Below are 24602 nucleotides of genomic sequence, written 5' to 3' on the forward strand. Positions count from 1 at the left end.
GTCACACGCCTTCGACCTACAATCGCCAAGACTCAAGCCCAAATTCACACCCGGGAAAACTTTCCGCTAAAAGGCCGATAAATATTTCATCTAGCGAAGAGGCGACGGAAAGTAAATTAAAATTTACGTCCATTTCGAGAAATGACGCAACCCCTCACTAATTGCCAGAGTACGAATGAATTTCCACTTTTCCCGAAATATCTCACGATCGTCATGCGTCACAAAACGTTATTCCAATCGTAGTTCCCCAAAACACGGGGAAAGGGTGGAGGATGCATTAAAAAATTATGCGACTGTAAAGCCTCCAAAGGGCCCCGATTCATTTTCATCGACAGTCCAGAGCGCGATGCCAAACCTTGAGAAGGGAGGGCGAGCCAGCCGACCACTGACCATCGACCTGGACGCGAGTTGTTCGAGAGGACATCAAACGCTTGATGTACTCTTTTCATTTCCCCGCGTCCGTTTCAATATCTCCTTCGTAAAAATTCATCTACGCCATCCGCATTAGTCTAACAACATGTAAACATATTTCGCTTTGTTGCATCGAGAAGAATTTCCATGGAGTGCCACTTGGTAGCCATGGTCGAGTACTGTGGGAGAAGGTGAATTTGGCATCACTCGGCGCGTAGTTTGGGAGGGCAGTGGTCCGCAAGGGCATGAATGGGGCGAGATCGCCCCTCCCCAAAAGAGCAGGCGGGGCCCGCGCGACACCCACCCACCCACCCTTTTCCTGGTTACTGGGGTAACGGAGGAAACAGTACGGGCACCCCGACGCCCATCCTCACTCAGTCGATTCCTTGGAGGTCCAGTACGCTTAATCGGAACCATGAAACTCTATAGGAAGGGATTAAGGAACAAAAATACGGTTTTCACTAAGTACACCTAAACTTGATTTGCAATAATACACTCCAATAATAATTCTATAAGTTAAACTACTTCAATATGCGTAATTATGGATATTTAATATTGTGTTCCAGCGAAAACAACTTTTTCTCACCAGGGTATCCTACACATTCTGATTGGGGCAGCTGAAATGACTTCACTTTCCTGCACATTTCCTGTGAACATTTTTCTTGAGTCGTTTTTGGAAAAATGAGATTAAACGGAACATTTTTTTTTATTTTTATCTCCATTTGACCACGTTTTGGAATCTTGAATATTAGCTCTCCTGCTACCAAATCTCTTTCGGGTGCATTTCTTGGGTCGAGAATTGGTTGTAAAAAATATGTGCACAGCCTAATAAGATTAAATACGTAAGTTCCGAGTTTCGGAAGGTTTCAACTTCGCTATAAATGTGTCAGCAAAACATTCCCGTTGACACGAAAGAATAATAAGTTGCTTTGCGGAGCCCATTAAAACGCGCTGTCCAACAAAATTTGCATGAATTTAGGAGCAGTATCCGAGTAAACTTTGAAAGTTCAAAACTTGGAGACATTACAAATGTATATTATGTCTGATCTTTACTTTTAAAACACGGGATTTTGTATTGTATTGTCAAGGTTTGACTGAGTTATTTCATTCCTTACACTCAAAAATTCAAAGTTTCACATAGACTGTCACATTATTTCGTCCCATCTAAAATGAACAAAATAAATGGCAATTTTACGAGTATACTTTACATTTTCACGTTCAACAAAAACCAGACTCTAAACTCGGGCCGTTAAAATTACCCTAGAATAATAGTGACTCACTAGTAGTCCCATTCCATACGACATCATTAAAACAAAGGAATAACTTCCTCAGAATTACTACTCAGACCAATGGAGATTTACCATTTTTCCTTGGATATTTGCAGGGTTTCGTTCGTTGACAATCAATCAAATTGCTAAAAATTGAAGAAAGACACCATCGCCATCAAAGTAACAACAATAATAGCCAAGAGGATTTATAAAAAAACTGATTCTTTTAGGTAGCCTTATGTCGCGCACATTTTCCGAAAACGTGTAAACACCGACGTGCCACACGCCAGATCTAGCAACGAGGTGCGCGGTCTATTTCGGAAGATTAAATTCAACCAATATGATAGTTGTAGAAAATAACAGGGTAAAAAAACCAATATAACATATTAGGGAAAAATATTTTGCGTGACTTTTAAAAACACAAGAAAGTAGCATGACACAGGACACCAAATTCGAGACAACTATCGCAACCAGTAACGAAGTGGCGGGAGATTCTAGACGCCGCTCATAAAAATCCTCCCGGGCAGAAAACACTGACTCAGCTGATATCCCAATTTTTTCACCAGATCAACTACCACATCCAATTAGCACTTCACTTGGATCATTCCATTCCCGGCATCCGAGGCGGGGAAAAAGGCGGTAACAAATGATGATCATAACACCGAGCGAAGTTGCAACTAACCTCTTTTCGATGTTGAAGCGGTCCCAGCCCACGCTCCAAAGAGAGACAGAACCAGTCCACAGTATATCCACAGCATTTTTTACGTGTTAACTGCATCTTTCACGGCCATAATGCTATTCAGGATACCAATTTTCAATCTGATCACACCGTTTCCCCACCGGCTTCAAGCCCCTTCACTATCGACCACTGCTGGCGAGGGTTCCCAAGGTTCAGACTTTATGTTCAATAAAATTTCTACAGTTCCACCATCTGGCGGTATTTTGAGGAAGTTCAGTAACTGTATGAGAACTTCTTGTTCCAAGTTATCAACGCCATTTTGTTTCCAATTTTGATTATACAAATGCTAATAACTAAAAATATTTGTAAATGTATTCGTTACACCCTCTCCTGACCTTTTGATACGGTGATAGGAGAATTTTGAATTGATTTTCATGACATTTTTTTCTTTATTATTTGATTTTGGCATTTAAACTCTGCATAAGAAATGTTTACTAAAAATATAATTGAAAATATTTTTATAACATCAATTATTGCCTTTGAGTACAATATAAACCACAGGGGCTGCAAATAAATGAAGTTTCATATTATCATTTGTCATTTGTCAATTTGCTACATTTATTTATCATACATCAAAACATGGCGGTAGAAACAATATACACATCATGTGCTTGTAATTGGTCACGACATTCCATAGATTGGGGAAGTAATAACTTGATTTGCTTCGGAGCGTGTAATTCTGTAGCTTTATGCAATCCAGAGGTTAGTACCAAAGTAACCTAAGCAACATATATTTCCTGAAAATGTTGTCTTGCCTTTCGAAATAACTTATGATTACTTTCTCTATTAGAACTGATATATTGTGTTAACTTACAGAAAAATACATCTGGGTCCATAACTCACACGTTATGCCATCATAGTAAACCTGTGAACTCTGTTAGATGGATAAAAACAGAAAACAATGTTGAAGAATTTGAATTTGTATCTACGTCTTGTGATTGTACGGCTAGTTTTTGGAGAAAAGAAAGTGATGATACATATAAACATGTATCTTCGTTGAATGGTTAGTAGTTTCCTTTCATAATAGACCTATGTTTAAAGATTTTATCCATGGGCAAAGATTAAGCGAAAGGAGTGGACTATGTCTTATTGCTCAATGGCTATGTTATTTTTAACTATTCAGTGTCAGGTTAAGTATATGTTAAATAATATTCAGAAGTTTACCTTTTAAAATTCAATGTTTAAAAAATTTACTTAATTTTTAGGTCATAAAAAGGATGTAATAATAGCCGATGGTCTAAGGTTGTCGAATTCATACGAAAATGTATCTGTCATTATCGCCTCTGCCTCAATTGATTCCACAATCAAAGTTTGGCATTTTAACGAAGGAGGTAGGCCGAAATATTCCGTAGCGGAACTTTTTTTTCTTGTGTGCCCATTAAAACTAACTGTCATTTCATTTCAGATGAGTTCACCTGCTTCCAAACTTTGGACCTGAAGGATGAATTGTGTTTTGAGATTCGCGTCTGCCGTTTGCCTAAAACATCCATCCCTCTTATTATTTGTGCAAATACTGACTGTAAAATATATCTCTTCGTGAAAAACCAAGATGAATATGCAAAGTTGAACACGCTACAAGGCCATGAGGAATTCGTTCGCACAATAGACACCACATACATTGGTATTATTTATTTTTCTTTCAAAATTCATGTTTTAAAATATCATTGTTAATCTAAAATGAAAAGAACCCTCCTCCATTCATATCTTCTTGGAAACACTAATCATGTGGGACATGTATTTCTCCATTATTTGACAGTAGTTATTTAAATTGTAAGTATGAGATAATCTAACCCTTACATTGCATATGTTATCACTATGTACGGCATTAAAATTATTTTAAATAATAATGTTATTAATAGGTATTGAAATAGTGTGCTCCTTTTAGCTAATTTTGTTGTGCTTCTAATTTATCATAGATTTCTTGTTTTAAGGTAATTGAATGAATGGAACTACAAGCTATATATATATATCTCTCTTTTTGCATCTCCATAGGTATATGAGGTGGGCAATTCAGTTTAACGTAGTAAATAATGATATGGCACATTGAAGCAGCCATTAATGTTTCATTGACATGCATTTGCCTTCAGCAGGTTTAGTTTTTAAGTGTAATTATTGTAGAATTAAGTTGTTCCTTAAGAGTCATCTCTTTTATGTTACGACTCTTTGATGAAGATTCCCATTTCACTCCTACAAAATTCATTTTTTATTAAACTTAGTTGTGTTCCTATTAGTTTATACCTTTTGATAGTTTCATTGAGAAACCATTGATGCCATCTCGTCATTCTTGGCATTGCTATAGTGCTTGCCTCTATTGTAGACCAACTGGAAAGTTGCCAGAAGCCAAAGCCATATATTCATAATGAAATTCTGTAATAATGTTTCAGATTCAAATGAATTGCTAATAGCCAGTGGGGACCAAGGTGGGCAGATAAGAATTTGGCGATTGAGCCCTCAAGGAAATAAAGCTGCAGGTAGTCGTGAACAGAGTGAGGACTACAAACCGGAAGAAATGACTTTCTGCGTGAATAGAGGTGACTCTGATCTCCATTTTGCAATTGCAATTGAATCTGTGATTCTTGCCCATGATGGTATGATCAATGGTTTGAAATGGCACCCTAAGTTGGCAACAGGTATGCACTTATTTTTCAATGTTTGCTTGTTTATTGTCTAGCCTTAAAATTGCACTTGAAGGTATACCATAATTAATTAGGTCAATTTTTAGTTTAAATGTGTTTATAGAAATTCATTATGTAAGTTTAACTTGTCAGTTAAGAAAAATATTATGCATGATGGTTAACTTACCCTTACCATTCCTATTAAACTTGGGTGTGCCTTGCATGACATTAATTTTCAAAATATTTTCAAGGATAATTAGCCATTGTATTTGCTACATTTAACTGACTGCAAATTCCATTGTTGAAAGAGGAAAGAAAAAGGTGATTATTATGAATAAATTAAGAATTTTTCATATGGAAATCATTCCACATTGTACCTGTTTTTGAGAGAGAGAGCGATATTTATTGAATTCAGAAGTTACAAAATACTTATCAGTTAGCAATGAAGAAACATAATAGTGTTTCTGTTTCTTCTTTGTTAATCTTTAGAAGACATTCCAAAATTTTAGGACAGAAAATGTACATATGTTCTGCATAATATTAGAGTAAGCATTTACTAAATGCTAGATATAATCATATTTATTGAAAAAATTAATTATGGTTCCCAAGTTATTGTGTCACAAAAGAATTTCTGTGATTATTGAGCTGAAACTGATACTGGCTGTTAATCTAGCTGAACAGAAATGTACAAATTTTAATTGGTACTATTAGAGTGGAGGAAGGGCTCAGAATATTGTGAAAATCACCTTTTGAAAATCGCACTTAAAAGATTTAGATTTTATAGTAAAGCCTTGGGATTTAAAATCAAATTAAACGAATTATTTTACAAACTCAAGAAAGAAACTGTACGAGGTGCCGTGGCTGTAACTTTTGAAGAAGTCATCTGATAATGTATATTATGATGCAACAATTTCAGAGTGTAAAAATCGTTGCACAATTAAAAAATATGGGAAATGTTAATAAGCACGCAGCATATTGATAAAAGAAAGGAATACCGTGTACAAATTGGTGTTAAGTAAATAGACCAATACATGTATGTATTGGTCAATTTAAACTTTTCATACTGTCCGTGTCCAGGGATTGAAAACTATTATATTTCCCTGTCCATAAGATGCATGAGACGCACTGAGATTTTGTAGGTTAGAATTTACAAAATACTTAGATCAGACAGAAAAGGATCAAAGTATTTCAGTGTTAATACTTAATATGAATGAAATGGCATTGCTTCATTAAAAAAATAGCTACTAAATGGTCTTAATTTGAGAGATAGTCAAGGCAGATGCTTACCGAAACTCCATTGTAATACACAAGAAAGAGTCAAAATACTTAGCATTTCCACAGGATAGAATTGATTGCTGTCAACTAGCTTTGCTACTGTAGCATTATCTGGGCTTCCCCAGGTATAGTCCATGATGCTACAGTGTAGCGAAACTAGTTGATGATAAAAATTCTATCATTTGGAAACACAAAGTATTTTTATTCTTCCTTGTGCATTACTATGTAAATGCATACTCATCGTAGAATCCCAAAAATTTGCTATCACTACTGCTATATAATTACTCAGTTATTTTACTGGGGCTATCAATTCCCTCTTATACTGTCATCTTACATAGAACACATCTAGTGCATTTCTAATATTTAAAAAAGGCATTATCATATTCTTACTTTTAACTTTTTGAAGACTTTTTCAATTAATCACAAACACGAGAAATTGACGGCCATTTCATTCTACTCATCAGTGTGACATCATAAGTTGATGCCGTATAACCTTTCTTTCGTATTCAAGTGCAATTTTTTGTGCTATTGTAGATCTGGTTCATGTGAATAGACCTTTCCTCTTAATGAATCCCTTACACTATGACATCCCAGAAAAATCAGCAATAGAAATAACTGTCACTCATTTTTTCACTCAAAATAAAATCATTTTTGTTGGAACTGTAATCCTGTTCATTCTGTTATTAATTGTCCTGTTCTTAATGTATGCTCCAATCTTTGGCCATTTATGAGTACATGAGCATAGTATTTTTTATTATCTACAGTTACTAAAGGTACCTTCTGCTTCCTCTGTTTTTGTATCATCTGCTCAGTCACGGGTGAGCCAAAAAAACCTTTCAGCTGCCATTTCCATGTTCTGAAGTATATTTCACAACTTTAAAGTTTAAATTCATTACTGCATGACAATCTTCTGGCTTCAGATGTCATGAGGTTATTCTAATACAATATTTGAGAAGAGGGGCAGCATCCTGGTAAGCCCAATAGATGTTTCGCAGCAGCACCTCATGTGAGTCGAAACTATATGTGTAACTTTGTATGCATTCATGATTTATTTGAGAATATTTTTAGGAAGCACTTTCAAGTAAAAATCAAAAATCTATTGCTTACTACTGGCTCAAAATAGTGATATTATCAACATTTGTAATAAGGTCAACTATTTTCTATGCCTGATTTGGGTCAAAAATGCTTAATAATAAGTATTTTTCTACTTGTGTTAAAGGTGGCAGTTATACCCATAATACCCTTGGCCCATGAGAAACAGACCAATTTTAGAGCTCATTTTGGAGTTAAAAAATTGCATTGTATGGGTTGGGAAATATGATTATTATTTTATTGCTAATAATTGCACAATTGTTTTTCTAATTAAAACAACTTCAAATTAATATCTAAAAAACTATATCCAAAGTAATATTTTCGTGAAATATGGCATTGTTCTTGAAATCCCTGCAGCACTTTTCAGTGGTACTGGTAAAATGTGGTGGCCTTCTGAGGGTTAATGCTTCCATCTATCCCACTCTCTCTTTCTTAAACAATCTGTTAAGGCCTTTGAAACTCAACTTTTGTATCATTTCACTTTTTAAACACACACCATTCAATAACATTGAAGGAATATGTCAACATAACTACACCTTTGCAATTAACATGATGACCATTAAGTCATTAATTGCTTATGATTTTCTTGAACAGATTTTGTCTATGTATCTTCAGTGCAAAAGAATTTATTTCTGTATAGGCATATTGAAATTAGGTATTGCATCCATTGCAAATTTAACCTTTTATCAATGACTTATTGTATTTACTCTTTATTTTTATGTCAGTCGTATGAAGCTTGTTAAAACTTGAGGGAAAGTGATAGAATTTAGTTTTTTCAGTATATTTTTTCACAATGCTAGAGCATTCTTAATAAAGTGTTTGCAATTTTCTTCTCTTAATTTTTGCCCTTCAAAAAACATGGTTGAAGTGATGAGTGTGCAGCTATTTGTTTTCACAGTTTAATCTTAAAATTGTTCATCTTTCTCTGCATGATTAAGACACTCCATTTTCCCACATGAGCCTCTCAATGATGGATGGTTAGCAGTAACTCAGCCCAATCCTAACCAATCATTTAATATGCCTTTTCTCCTGTAAAGTGCTACATTTTGATTTCTGTAGCATATACCCTCAGTTCTCTTGTTTTGATAATGCATGTTGGGCAACCAATATGCAGACCTTTAACAAACTGATTTGGCTCTTTTTCCTGAGAGTCTTATGTACTCATGACAAGCTTTAAATTTAGATTCACAATTGCCATATATTCTATCTAATACTCTCATACCCTCTGCAACCCCTTTAAGATTCCTCTTTTCATAATTTTTTTTATTAATTTTCTTTAGTATTTTGAATATTATTTGTGGCAAAAATCCTCCACAAAAGTTATTCCCATGTACAAATTCTCTTTTTATTAAGTCCCTGTTCAAACCACAAATATTAATATTTATTGATTGATTGAAAATTGAATCTCCTCTTATTTGTGTATCCTCATCATAAGTACAAATTTTGCGTAAAAACTATGGGTTACAAGTTTTTCCTGATATGTACGTGAAGTGCTGAATTCAGGCTTGGTTAATTGTGGGCATGATCGCATTGGCATTGATAAGATGACAGTGCATACCATATTCACTGAAAATTTGTTGATGCAAAAGATCTGTGCTAAACTCGTCTCAAAGGTCTTGATGGACGACTAAGAGCAGAGTGTCTGCTTGCGACGATGTGCTGCAACAATATCGTAATGATTCTCCAACCTCCTTACTGTCCCACCTGGGCTCCCGTGGACTATTCTCTATTCCCAAAAGTGAAATCCTCCCTTAAGGACACCAATATGCTAAGTGCTGTCAAAGATGCTTACATTCATATCCTTAAGGACCTTCCGGAATCTGCCTACCAGGGAGCCTTCGAGTCGTGGAAAAGTCACTGGCAAAAGTGTGTCAACACTTAAGGGATGTACTTTGAAGAATTTTGAGCCATTATAGCAATATCTGAAATAAATTTTTTTTTTCGAAAATGTTTCCAATACTTTTATAAAAACCATATGGTAAATTTCTTTTGTTAGAGAATGGCTTAAAATTATTCAAGGAGTTGTGCAATGATGGTTAGAACATGAATGTTATGGCCTGTTCAAAGAAAAATGTATATAGGAAATATTAGGATAAGTATTATTCATTCTTTGTCCCTGTATGATGTTTGTTGAGGATTCTGGCCCTGAGGGATCAAGTAGCCAGCCTCAGTGTGAGCAAAAAGTCTTGCAGATGGCTGGAAGCCCTGGTGGAAATTTGTAATGAAGGGCACCCATGAGATTTTACTCATAAGCATATTAAAGTAGAGATTGTCACTGTGATAATGTAAGTGCCCTAAGATATGTTGTTTTCCTATATTAGCTATTTGCTTGTTTTATCCAGATATGGGTGGCCTTCATCAACCACTGAAACTCCTCTCCTGTTCCATGGACAAATCAATGGTTTTATGGGAACCTGAGCCTCAATCAGGAGTCTGGCTGGAAAGTGTCAGGGTTGGAGAGATAGGTGGGAACAGCATGGGATTTTACGGATGCAAGTTTGGACCTAAGGGAACCAGTATATTGGCCTACAGTAAACAGGGCTCCTTTCACCTTTGGGGCTTAAACAAAGTAAGTCCAGAAAGAAATATATGATTATTCGCTCTGTGATATTATGTTCTAACATATGTAATCCCTAAGGATCGTGGGAAATTTTATGTAGACATGAATATAAATATGATAAGATGAATGATAAAAATGAGTTACTTCTAATGGAACTGATATGTTAATTCCATTGCAACTATTCCAGAGTGTCAATATCATTGGCCTTGGTCGGGAAAGTGAATGATTTTCGTACCCTGAAATTGTTGCATTGTAATGCACATTTAGTGGAAAATAAAAGTTACTGTCACGGCATCTCCCTCAGTTTCTTGGAATTTGATAATGTTAAAATGAAATTGATGTGACGCACCTCATTCAAAGCATTGTCTATAGCCAGCAGAACGAGGAAACCCATTTACATTGGGGTGTTTCACCCACTGTCAGTTTCCATAATTTATGCTGAATGCTTGCAAGTGAGTATGTGAAATGTCACAGTTTAATGTGTTGTGTTTCCTATATTTATTCTGGCTCATACAGTTTTCAATTTATATTTACTTTTTCATGCAGAATTTTGATCACAGAGAATGCAATAGTTATCATGAAAATATTTTCCTTTCATTATTTGAAAATTCCATTAACATTTGTTGGATAATACATGTATAAATTATTATATGTGGCTAGATTTCCTGATCTATAGTTTCTCAATGGCAGACTTTGTTAAAACCTATCATAACCCCCTCAATATTTTCCATTAACATTCCTGGAAGAATAAACTCATTTTTCACTTCTCCTGACCCATTTCCTCCTCATGGGCAGGGCAATTGGCAGTTATGTGATGCCCTCTTATATGCACTCCTGACCTTTTAGTTAGACACACCCCTGCGGAGAAGAGGCCTCTGAGATTTTCCTCTGCTGCAATAAACCAACTTTGGGTTCTACCTTTATTATTGGATGGTGGGCTTTCCCTCATTTCCCCTGGCACTCATGCATAAGTTATTTAAATGTCACTTGCTAATTTGATTCTGAACTTCAGAGCCAGTGGTGTGAATTGCAAAAGCATCTGCTAGTAGAGGCTTCTCTCTCAGGATCGTTTGTTGTTGTGAATTCGTGAAAAACATAGGGATCTATCCAAAATGGTTTTAGTGGTTCATAGTGGTCATGGTGAGGAATGTATTATTATTTAACTGTGTTGCTGCTGGCTCAAGGAATATTTCCCGTAACATGGCGTTGAGAGCTTGACTTCTCATTCAAGGTATTCAATCTATGCATTTAAAGGCAGGTTTTGGATTAGACCTGGCCACTCTTTGATTCTAAGTATCATGAGAGCTTCCTCTTTCCTTCCCCTTCATTATTTCCTTCTTCATAATTTTGGCCTGCCTTCATGCTCTAATCTGCAAAGCCTCCTCCTTTCCTCCCTCTTCCCTGCAAAGCCAACATTCTCCCTTTCATCATGGCCTATAACATACCACTACATCTCAATATTTCCTCCTTCCATTTCTTTACTCATTTTTATTGGATCCCTTGATACCTTCCTCTCTTTTCCCACCAAATTAAAAACCTTGGCTTTTGTCTTTGTCTCTGCAAAACTTATTTTCTCCACTCTATACCACACTTGTGGTTCAAAAGCTTCTAATCTGCACTCATCCTCTTGCCTCAGAGACAAGGTCATTATCCATATAGCATTTTAAAATCCATATTTAAGTATTTACTAGTGTTTTCTTCTCATCTTTACTCAGTATACCTGCCCTCAATCCCTTCTAATTGCAAATGCCTATTTCAGGAATGCAATTTTTCACCAAATTTCCCCATAACTAGGCTCATTTTCCTAATGAGCACTGCCCAAATTCATGGCTTTGCTGCACCTGCTTAGTCTACTCCGTCCTATACTAATGTTAAACTTAGTTTTCCTACTCCTCCAGACTCTCAATACATTTTTTTCCCGTTATTAATCCTCATCCCATACCTCTCGGTTCATTCCAGTATTCACTCAATTATTCATAAAATCTCTTGGCTACTTAAACCATGACTATTCCCACAGGAATAGAGATACATCCAATTATTGAGCTTGTGAATAAATATGTTATTGTACCAATGAACAATTTTATAAACTATCCAAAGGTATGGCCATGGGTTCCCTGCTCTTTTTAATCCAAGCAGGCGTTTTTATGGGCAATTTTTAATGAAATTGTGTTAATGTGATCACCCACTTATGAAAAATATTTTCTGTTGGCTTAAATATGTGAATGATATCTTTTTTTACCTGTTCAGTCTCTGGTGAACAACTCAACAGATTTGTGAACATAGGCGACAGTATTTACAAATCTATCCAATTCATGAAGGAGACCAAATACAGAGGAACACTGAACTTCCTCAAATTTCCAGCTCCAATACAAACTGAAAATTAGAATTTTCTATCTTGGGATGAACATACAGGGTTTGTCCGGAAAATAAGTGTACTGAGCTCAGGAAAAAAAATTTATTACACTTTTACATATCTTAAGCTAATATTCCTCAAAATAGGACCCTTGTGAGTCGATACACTTGTTCCAGCGGCGTTCCCATTCCTGGAACGCTCCCGCGAAGGCATCATCGGGAACCTCTCGAAGGCACGTCGTCACGGCCTCTTTGACGGCGTCCAAAGTCCCGTATCGCGTTCCTTTCAAACACCTCTTTATCTTCGGGAACAGAAAGAAGTCCGGTGGTGCCAAGTCCGGGCTGTAGGGCGGGTGCGGCAGCGTTGCCACGCCGTGCTTGGCCAAGAAGTCCGACACGACAAGCGCGGTGTGAGACGGCGCATTGTCGTGATGCAGCCGCCAGATGTTTTTGATCGCTGGCCGGACGCGGGCGACTCGTTTTCGAAGCCTGTCGAGCACTTGGACGTAAAATGCAGCATTTACAGTTTGTCGTTCAGGTACAAATTCGTAGTGGACGACTCCCCTTTTGTCAAAAAAGACAATGAGCATCGCCTTGATCCGAGATTTGCTCATGCGAGCTTTCTTTTGACGGGGTGATGATGGGGTGTGCCACTCCGCACTTTGTCTCTTCGACTCCGGGTCGTACTCAAAGATCCACGTCTCGTCACCCGAAACAACGTCCTCTAAAAAATGTGGATCATTTTTGCAGTGATCTGCAAGTTGTGTCGCGATTTCCAAACGATTGAGTCTTTGATCATCACTGAGCACTTTCGGCACCAACTTTGCACAAATTTTTCGCATCTGTAATTGCTCCCTAATAATCTCGTGCACTATTGTTTTTGGCACATTACACTGCTCTGCTATCATCCGAACACTAAGACGACGATCAGAGTTCAGTACATCGCGAACTTTTCGCACATTTTCGTCGGTGAGTGTCGTTGATGGGCGTCCAGGCCGTGGTTCGTCGTCGACCTCTTCTCTGCCCTCCACGAACATCTTGTGCCACCGAAAGATCATGTTTCTGGACATGGCTGACTCCCCGTAAGCCTGGTTAATCATACCGACAGTTTCGGTAGACGATTTCCCAAGCTTTACCGCAAATTTGATGGAATAACACTGCTCCAAAAACTTCGGCATCGCGTTCCGTGACGTGGGTCGAGCGTGGAGGTTCGCGTTAACAGAGCTCCTCACTACACCACAGCTCAGAGCCGACTGCCTTTTTCAGCGTCGCTTGCCAACATACCCCCCTCCAATCGCAGCCCGTCAGAGCGGTGCTGGGCGCGCCTGGAGCGGCGGGAAAAAATCAGTACACTTATTTTCCGGACGAACCCTGTATGCACTAACAGTACCAACCGCAGTAATTCAAGGCATCATCTGTCACAAAAAATGGCTGATTTTCACTTAATATTACACAGTTTGCTAATCATCCCCCTGTCACAATCCAAATCCAAAGTTGTTAGGCAATCATTTCAAATGGTGGCAATGAACATTAGGGAAAGTTCATCTAGGGAAGTCAGACCACGAACATGAGGACCACATAAAGAGGGATGTGATCAATGAAAACTGAGTAAGGATAGTTGTTGATAGTCTCTGAAAACTATTAAATCAGGTGGTGGTCTTCTAAAGCTTCTGCGTATGTAAATGCTTGTGTTTTATTCATTAACACTTCTTACTTCCTCATACTATTTAATGAGATTAAAAAAATGCCTATACTTTTTAACCCTGTTCTATGCTACACTGGCCTTGTTTCTTCTCTTCCTGTTGTCACCATCCTGTCTGCCTCTATATTTTTCTCCCATCCATTCTTTGTCTCTTCCTCAAAGTTCTCCTGAAATTTCATCTGTTGTCACCACCGTTATATTGTATGGGCAATAGGAGGATTGATTCTAGCAGCTCTTCAAACTGTCCGGTTCCAATCCATCCTCTCTGATACTTTCCCTCTACGTTTTCTTTAATTATGGTCTTTAGTAAACTATTGTGTGTCAGGATATGCCCATTAATTGCTATAAATTTTGCTGCCTATATAGCATGAATCATACACTTTTTCCACCGTATTTCAGTATTGTAAACTTACGATTGTACTTTTTATGCCTTTTCCATCATTCATTTTCATAGTTGAAGGTTTTCATTAGATCAGTGAATGCAATATGTGAGTTCAGTTGATCTTTCTGTATCCTCTTATCTATGATGAATCTGAGAATAAGCATAGCTTCTTTTCTTCCTCTACTACATTTACATCCAAATTGATCCTTTCTTAAATACACTCCTGTATTCCCCTCCATTCTTCAGTATATATATCTTGCCATAATCTTTTTTGTGTGGGTCTTCAGGATGATTGTTCTGAAGTTTTCACTATTTTATGGCTTCTTATATTCAATACTTTCATTTGTCTACCTACCTCTCTGTCGAGCTTAAATTATGCATCCTAATCCACATATAACTGTCCTTAAATCATTCATTATTTTTCTCAAAGACATGTTACAGAACTACACAACACTAATATCTTTAACAAAGTCTTAGCTAGTATTTTATTCTCATCTTAAATTACAATTATTAGTCATTAATTTATTTATTTCTGAAAGTACTCCTTTTTCTCAGCCATTTCTATTGTTTTCCTTGTTACATGTCTTACCCATTGTCATCCACTGAACTCCAAATACGTGGCATGTGTTATCTGCTCACAATTTTGTCATCCTTCTTGGATAGTTTAAATTAGCTTTCCTATTTCTCAAGGGTATCATGACATTCACTCCCGTGAATTTCTCTTCTTACGGCACCTCTCAAAATCATGTGATAATGCACCATCACATACTGCAGCCATGTTGTTAGCACAATGTCTAAATATAGCTTAATCATCAACAAAATCAACTTGATCAGCACCTGCCTATTTTAATTTTTCCCTTACCTCCAAGTACATATTATTGCGGATGGCATCATCAGTTGGCCCTTGTGTCTCTGGTATGCGAAAAGAAGTTGGCTTTGGCATTATTGCATTGGAGCACACTTCTATCAGTGGAAGAATGTAGCCTTGTATTTGGCCACCTTTACCTTTGGGTGGGTGATGTGACAGTATAGTGGCTTGAGTGCTTGCATAATGACTAGAGGATCCAGGTTTGATTCCTGGTGATGTCTATGATGTTCACTAACTCCATATGCTCAGTGGCCTCTTGGAATCATTCTCTTTCGCGAAGAGTCACCCCAAGGGTTTAGAAAACATGAGGCATCACCTAAAGAAAGCCCGCTGTGTTATAAAATCCCCTGCATAACATCAACAATATTGAAATGCCCCACGAGAGAGGGAGGCATATCATATAAGCCATATAGGGTATGACTTATAAAATGTGAATGCCATGCTGGAAACTGCATCAGTTATTTTAGTCTTATAATATTGGTAAAGAAGTGATTATACCTTTTAGTTATTAAAGTAGGATATTTGCCCTGTAGCAAATGATATCCTATGATGATTGTCTATCAGTAATATTCAGTATTGAACATGAGATATTTGGCCTATAGTGTGTCCTTTTCATCATCTTGTTCAGTTCAATATTCTCCTTTGTGTTTTCTTATTGCATTTTTACCAGGATACAGGCAGCTGGGAACCTAAAGTAGCTGTTGGTGGACATTTTAACAGTGTGGTGGATATCCAGTGGGAACCATTTGGTGAATTTCTTTTGTCAGTGAGTTGTGACCAGACAACAAGGCTGCATGCACAGTGGAGGAGGGAAGGAGGCAAGGTAAGCAATACACACCTATATGTATTCATTTGGTTTTGTGAAATATCCCAGCCGTTAAGAGTTTTCTTCATGGCTGCTATACACCATCAGGGTATTGATTTTGAATGCATGTACTATTTGTTTGCACAAAATTGTTGTACCATACACAAAACACTACGCAATTGAAATTTTTAATCCAACCCTATATTTCTAAATATATACATGTTCTAACCTTTACTTTATAATATCAGCCATCACCCAAGTGTGTGGTTTGTCTTCCATTGTACATCCCAATGTAGTATAGGTATTTGGCAGTATAAAATAAAATACAAGCAGCATTGCAAAATTCTGTTAGATAGCATCAAGAAAGCATAGATAATGCATAATAGTTCAGTGAGAGAAATCTGAAAGTCAAATCAAAGCTATGGAGAACTAAGTTAAATATGAATTAAACAACGGAGAATTAATGCCTAGCAACGTTCTGGAAGTTCTTCAGAATGGAGTCAAAATATCTAACCCAAATAAAATAACTAATGTTTTCAATGATAATGTCTGACATCAATTTATATCATCTGATTTATGGCAGTGAAATAATTCACTACCATAAATCAGATGGAAAATAACAGTAAGAATCCCACGTACTTAAATTTGTTTAATTCTAATATCAACTCTCAGTCGTTTTTCTTAAATCCAATTTATTGAAAAGAAATCCTCAGTATTATTCTGAGCTTAAAGAATGATTTTTTTATTTGGCTTTGATGGCATACCAGATCGTGTTAAAATACCCTGCCAAATCAATTTTAATTCCCCTTTGGGATATTTTTCGACCAATCTTTTGCCAATGGAAAATTCCCCAACCTATTCAAAACAGCTAGGGTTACATCGTTATTCAAAAAACGCGACTAAAATGACAGAGAGAAATACAAACCTTCATCCCTCTTACCTTCTTTTTCAAAGGCTCTAGAAAAGGCATTGCCTAATAGACCAGCCTTTTTCTTTCAAAAAATTGCTTTGCTATCTAAACATCAATTTGGTTTTAGGAAAAATAAATCTGTCATTGATGCTTTATTTATCTGTTCTAGTGGTATTTTAGAGACCGAGGATAGAAAGAATTTTGCCTTTGCTTATTTATCAGGCTAACCAGTGGTTTTACTCATATCTGAAAGACAGAAAACAAATGGTGGAAATGAGTGTGACTATATCTGATCCCCTTCCTTTAAATTGTGGTATATCCCAAAGCTCATTCTTGGACCTGTTCTGTTTTTACAATTTATAAGTGATCTACCTAAATATTCCCCAGAAACAGAACCTGTCATATTTGCAGATGATGAACAATAAAGTGAAAGATAACAGCTGTGAACTATTTCAGCATTGAGTTAATCAAACCCAAGATGATTTATTACAATTATTAAAATGAAAGAAATTAATTCTTATTGTTGATAAGACAATCTTCTTAGATTCAATCCTTATAAGAAAAAATTGCACCAACAAGTATAACGTTATATTAATTTCCAATAAGGGAAGAACATCATGCTAAAGTTTTTGGTTTTTGGATTGATACTAATTTATCATAACATATGTGTAACAAAAGTTGCAAGAAAATTAATCTCGCTATGCTATGTGTTTTTTAGCTAAGTCTGTCCCTGGATGTTCTTCAGGCTACCTGTTATGGGTATATCACTCAAGGATAACGTTTAGAATTTTTTACTAATTTATCATAACATATGTGTAACAAAAGTTGCAAGAAAATTAATCTCGCTATGCTATGTGTTTTTTAGCTAAGTCTGTCCCTGGATGTTCTTCAGGCTACCTGTTATGGGTATATCACTCAAGGATAACGTTTAGAATTTTTTTACTTTGGTGATCCTCGCATGATATGAAAAAATATTTCAGATACCGAAAAGAATTGGAAAAATAATAAAACAGGTTCTATTAAGAATTCACATTAAACTGATATGTGCCAAATTAGACATTTTGGCAGTGCTATGCATTTATATAATGGAAACTGTGACTTTCATCCCCAAAAATATATATGTAATTCCTTCGTAAAAAGTTCATATTTCAATAATTACAATCCAAGATCAAATTAACTCATTAATGTAAACAGCTAGAACACACAACATGTCAAAAAGTCTTGACTGCATGACTCATCAAGGATTCAAACTCTTCAACCATCTGAAAATAAATGTCTGCAATTTAGGAAATCCAAACTATGTGTAAAAGATATTGTACAGAAAGCTTGTTCTATAATATTATTGAATATATGAATATACTTTGTTTTTTCTTCGAATCAGTGTGTTGTATTGTATTTTATTAATTCTACATATTGTATTTCATGTGTACTAAAATGGTTCTATATTCTATTGTGTACCTTTTTTGTCTCTCCTGCTTGACCACTCCATACATATGTATTTTGCCTATGGATAAATAAATTTACTTCTGCTTTCCCTCTTTCCTTGTAAATATTGGATTTCTATTGACTCTGGATGATTGTCAATTTTGTGATCACCCTCCATTCATATGTATAAAAATAGTGTTAACTCTAATTTTTCTTCAAAATTTACTCTCCAATGGGTACAATGAGCAACGCTGTCTTTGGCATATTTGAGTTGAATATCCTAAATGGGAAGTATATATTATATTAGATATTAATCTATCTCATTTCTTTACAACAATTGCAGGTTAGCTGGCATGAAATAGCTCGGCCTCAAATTCACGGTCATGACATGTCCTGCATTGCTGTTTTATCACGTTACAAATTTGCCTCTGGCTCGGAAGAAAAAGTGGGAAGAGTATTTGAAGCACCTAAAAATTTCATTGAAAACTTTCACCGAATATGTAAAGTGAAAGAGGATAGCTATGAAGGTAGGTGAAGCATCATTTCAGTTAAAGGAAATTGACTTCTAATGGTGTTATTTACATGCATATAGATTGATAGTCGTCTTTATTTTTGGGCGAGATTGAGACTATGGAGTCTTTTCTACCACTTAACCCCTGAAACAAAATCTAATATAGAAACAAAGCCACCTTAGTTGATTGTAGTGAAAATGCAGGATTGAATTTTATGTCTATTGTTCACTGTGTTGAGCATATGAAATGGCTTTAACACAAAATAACCTCGCATAATGGACTTGATTTTTCTATTTTCCTACTAATCTTTTTTCTCTGTGTGATTTTTTTAGTTATTTATCTGGGGATCAAAAATGTTGTCAATGAGACCAAAATTTCTTATTTCTTTAATACTATGGGCATCTCTTTATAGTACTTCTAAAATTTTGTAGTTCCATTGTTTTATTCTGTTTCATTTTGCTCAACTTAGCCCTCTCAATCATCCTCTCTCATAGCCAAGAACCAATATTAAAATCACTGCAAGTGGTTACAAAGTTTTCACCTGTCATTTCAAAGTCAGTCACCCTGGATGCATTACTCTCCATAGTTGGAAAAGTGAGCTTATTAATGTCTGTATTAAACTGTCACTATTTTCTTTGCTAATTTATTCCCTTTGTAAAATAAAGCCATCTCTTTAGAAAAATTTTGTGACACTTTCACTTTTCATACTTTTTGTTGCTCTTAACAAAATTATGACGTTAGGAACTGTTAAAGATTAGCCATTTCCCTCATTTTGTCTGTGCAGCAGTTGAAAGAGACTGTATCAAAAACTTTCTGCAATGAATTGTCATGTAATTAATAACCCATGATAATAATCCATGGGTTCAAGAATCTGTTTGAATTGATTGATTCTGGAAGTGATACTAGTGGCATTCGCTAGGAACCACATAAGCTTCTATTTGATGACCTTTTTAATTTGTAAAATTTATCGTTAAAATTCATTCAGCCATCTTTAATTGACAACTCAAAAAATGTCATCCTTGCATACTTAATGCATTGATATAGACAATCAGGAAAATCAGTGCAAACACCATGTTAAAATAGACATGGAAAAGTGGGCAGGGAAATATAATCTTGTAAACTAAATAAAATTTGTAAAATCAAATCCCTGCTGTCATCAACGTGTCTTATATCATGTACACATCCCTCCGCCTGGTATTTTTGTGATCTTTGGTATATGATCTTTGGGCTAATATAATGTATTATTTTTATTGTAGCAGTGACCTCAATGACCATAATTATAGCATAAAGCTAATTTATAACTGGAAAAAGAAATTTTGAATCTGTTGTTGATAGTGACATAAAAATAATAATTTTGTCATTATGACTAGCTATTAAGGTGATGATAATAGCAGTAAGATGAAGTATATGGATTGTTCATTACACTCCTTCTTTCCTTTTTTCTTTTCCAATATCAGAAGTATAAACATTTATCTGCCAATTAAGAAATATTCCTCATTCTACTCCTACAAGAACATCAGTGGCCTTCTTAACCTACATCATTCACCTGTGCGATGGTTTGCCATATGGACATCCCCTGCAATTTTCTGTTATCATATTTTTCTCATTTTCTAGTCCCTTTCATTCTTCCCTCTTCTCTCAATGTCCACTTTTATCACATCTAACACTGGGAGTGTCTCTTAGTTGCCTGACTTGCAGTTCAACTCACTCATTCTCATAATAAAGAACGGATAGTAGGAATTTTCCACCAAATGTGTTTAATTCTACAACCTGGTTTCGATGTTTTACATCATCTTCATGTGACAAAATATATTCAAGTGCAGTCTTATATACATTTTTGCATCCCAGGAGGAGAGGTGGATGTGGTAGGAAAGAAGGGGCGGGGGGATAGGGGAGGATTGGACAACCAACCAATAGGGTGCGAAATGCAAAGTTTTAAACATGTTGGAAAAAGGCAAACCTGGTCGAACAATTAAACTTTTCAAGCAGAAAATTGCTACTATCCATTCCATATCATGTTCGAATTCCTTTACATCATGCCTGAAACTTCTCAATTTGACCTCTCATTCCCATAGGTAGTCTATTTTAATTCATTCTTTTAATCTGTGCCATATTTAATCATCTCTTATTGTCACATTTTGTCGTTGCATATCCTGTGATGGACAAATTTCATTTTCACCCGTTCATCACTTTCCCTATTTGTCCAATTTTATTTATTTATTTTTAATCTTGTTATTTTACAATGATAAAATGTAAGGTATGTCACACAAAAACAAAAAAATATATTCATGCATATTATGAGAAATGGTTATGATTAAATAACAGCTTGTCATACATTGACAAAAAATATTTATTTTCATCATTAAAAGAATTCATGATCAAAAAAGATTTTAACCTAGATTTAAACATCTGATACAACTTGGTGTCTTTTATGCCTGCTGGTAAGTGATTACAAATTTGAACACCAGCTTAAAGGGGTCCTTCTTGAAACAAAGAAGTGGAATGCTGTATTGCATTTACCTTCTGTCTTTGTCTTGCGGCATAATCATTAATACCCTAATTTTTGTTTTAAATGGCCACATGTTTTCCTGAGCATACACATACACACATGATGTATGTGCAAACATGTTACAGGTAAGATTTCAAGATTTATAATATGTGGTCGACATGATTCTCTCTATGGAATTTTGGCCATATCTAATTCTTTTTTGCATAATGAATACTTTCTCAACACCCGTAGCAGTGCCCCAAAAGTTAATTCCATAACACACATAGTTTCACTTCTTATTTGAGTTTCATTTCACTTATTTGAGTGAAGGAAGTCCGGTAGATGACTCTCTTGCATTTGATTGGCTTTCTGTAAGTCCTCTCAATCTTCTGGCACCTCACAAGCTGTTGGTAGCGCGTAACACTTTCATGTTGATATACTGGCCTATATTTAATCATAGTTACACCATTGTATTCTGACCAAATTCTTATATTACTTGAACTACTCATTCTCTCAATATATCGTTCATTATAAACCCTTTGCCGTTCCTAGTCCATATTCCTCCATAACAGTAGAGGTAGAATTTGTCTCCAATTCCTTTGAATCCTTGAAATATTCACTTGGTTTGACTCACTCTCATAATACCATTATAAAACATCCATGCTTTCTTCAGTTCTTTAAGTTTGGAACATAATATTATGAATTCCTAATAAAATATTAATGTTAAAAATTGGGAATTGGGGTTTGCTCGTTTTTAGTCCATATCTTTATCCAGCCTGAATTTTCAGTATGAAGCTGAAACTTTCTGCTAAGCAATCATTGTTGAATACATGCCAACATTGTTTTAATTCATTTGATAATAAAGCTGATGGTTTTTGGTTAATTGAAAATTTCAAGTTTATTTATATCTATTGCTTTAATTGTTAATTTGATAATATGAGAGCATATATATCAAGGAATCCTTTTGTGTATGTAAAACTTTATTACCATAAGGGGAGTAGTAGTCTAGTGGGTAGGGAATTGGTTTTCATGGATTCGATTCACGAGGACACTTGTGGCCACCCATGGCTTCACCCAAGTTATGTCCAGCCTGAATTTTCAGTATGAAGCTGAAACTTTCTGCTAAGCAATCATTGTTGAATACATGCCAACATTGTTTTAATTCATTTGATAATAAAGCTGATGGTTTTTGGTTAATTGAAAATTTCAAGTTTATTTATATCTATTGCTTTAATTGTTAATTTGATAATATGAGAGCATATATATCAAGGAATCCTTTTGTGTATGTAAAACTTTATTACCATAAGGGGAGTAGTAGTCTAGTGGGTAGGGAATTGGTTTTCATGGATTCGATTCACGAGGACACTTGTGGCCACCCATGGCTTCACCCAAGTTATGTGATTTTCCAGATATTCCCTCTGGGAAACCCAAGGCACAGGATCAGGGGACTGGCCCACCTTAATGCCATGATTCGTGAATTTCACTAGTCATTTGGCCTACTGTCAGGTGTGCTCTACCCTCCCTCATCTATCAGACCAATCTCTGGGCACTGTAGTAACATTCCATTTTCTGTTATGCTCGCACCAGTATAATTTCAAGAACAGCGTTATTGATAATGTTTATGTTGTTACAGTAAATATTTAGTCATTAACACACTGTAAAAAGTGGTTAATATGGACTGTATAAATCAATTTATGCATTTTGTGTTGACAGACTTTCATATGAATGAATTTTATATTAATATTGATCATTGCTTAGGTAGGAATTGTTGTCTCTCTTACATTTACACATATATCTAGTGCAAATATCAGTAATTTGTTAAACTAATGAACTAATCTAATTTTTAAACATAATTTGTTCAATTTAAAATATTTCCTAGAAACAATTTGTGCATGTGTATAATTGATATGTCATTGCCATTTGAAATTTTGACTTTTTAATGTGTAATTCTTCCTTTTGATTTTTTTCCCACCACAACATAAGGAATTTTTAAATGCGGTAGTCTTTTCTGTGGGGCTCCAAAAAAAATGAAAGCTGTTTCCTCTGCAAAAAGCATTCTTTAGGTGAAAAGCATTCCAGCAATTTAGACAAGTTATGCCATGATAGGCATGATTCCTTTGTTATCATATGTGAAGAGAAAATAAGGGCAGCATCGGAGGAACTTGAACTGTGAATAAAAGTGGATGGCAAGATGACTAAGTCAGCTAGGTCTGCAGATAATCAAGAAACAGTGATTCAAGCAGCCAAGGGATTTCCGGAACTATTTAATGAATTTAGGAATGATGCGGGTGGTATGGGATGAGGATTAATAACAGTAAAACAAAAGTATTGAGAGTTTTTTAGAGTAGGGAAACTAAGTTTAACATTGGCATCGGACAGAAGAGACTAAGCGGCAAAGCCATGAATTTGGGCAGTTCTCATTAGGAAAATGGGCATAGTAGTGAGGAAATTAGTTGAAGAATTGCATTAGCAAAATAGGCATTTGCTATGAGAAGGGATTGATGGTAGTTATGCTAAGTAAAGATGAAAAGAAGACAATAGTAGATACTAAAATATGGATTTTAAAACGCTATATGGACGAGGAACTTGTCTCTGAGGCAAGATGAGTACGGATTAGAAGCTTTTGAAACTCAAGTGTGGCATAGAATGGAGAAAATAAGTTTGGCAGAGACAGAGGCAAAAGTCAATGTTTTTGATTTGTTGGGTAAAGAGAGGAAGGTATCAAGGGAAACCATAAAAATACATAGAAAAATGGAAGGAGGAAATATTGAGATGTAGTGGTATGTTATAGGCCATGATGAAAGGGAGAATGTTGGCTTTGCAGGGAAGAGGGAGGAAAGGAGGAGGCTTTGCAGATTAGAGCATGAAGGCAGGCCAAAATTATGAAGAAATGAAGAAGGAAATAATGAAGGGCAGGAAAGAGGAAGCTCTCATGGTACTTAGAATGAAAGAGTGGCCAGGGCTCATCAAAACCTGCCTTTAAATGCATAAATGAAATACCTTGAATTAGAAGTTACGCTAGAGGGAATGAGGGAAATCCCACCATCCAATGATGAAAGTTGAATCCAGAGTTTGTTAATTGCAGGAGAAGAAAATCTCAGAGGCCTCTGCTCTGTAGTGATGTGTCTAACTAAAAGGTCAGGGTTGCATAAAGGAGGGCATCACATAACTGCTAATGGCCCTATCCATTGGGAGGGA

The 24602-nt window shown here is 35.9% G+C and overlaps 1 protein-coding gene across 1 annotated transcript in view; it reads left to right on the forward strand.

The window, feature by feature from the left end:
* Nucleotides 1-2997: 2997 nt before the first annotated feature.
* Nucleotides 2998-24602, forward strand: part of Elp2 (elongator complex protein 2) — a 40906-nt gene continuing 19301 nt past the window's right edge. Inside the window, exons 1-8 of the mRNA XM_071590727.1 lie at nt 2998-3120; nt 3235-3421; nt 3624-3749; nt 3824-4039; nt 4803-5048; nt 9743-9969; nt 15935-16087; nt 18748-18931. Of these exons, the coding sequence (XP_071446828.1) occupies nt 2998-3120; nt 3235-3421; nt 3624-3749; nt 3824-4039; nt 4803-5048; nt 9743-9969; nt 15935-16087; nt 18748-18931 (1462 nt within the window). The remainder of the gene's footprint in view (nt 3121-3234; nt 3422-3623; nt 3750-3823; nt 4040-4802; nt 5049-9742; nt 9970-15934; nt 16088-18747; nt 18932-24602) is intronic.

Source organism: Hetaerina americana, unplaced genomic scaffold, assembly GCF_022747635.1.
Source record: "Hetaerina americana unplaced genomic scaffold, ioHetAmer1.1.p SCAF_4, whole genome shotgun sequence".
NCBI classification, from domain to species: domain Eukaryota; kingdom Metazoa; phylum Arthropoda; class Insecta; order Odonata; family Calopterygidae; genus Hetaerina; species Hetaerina americana.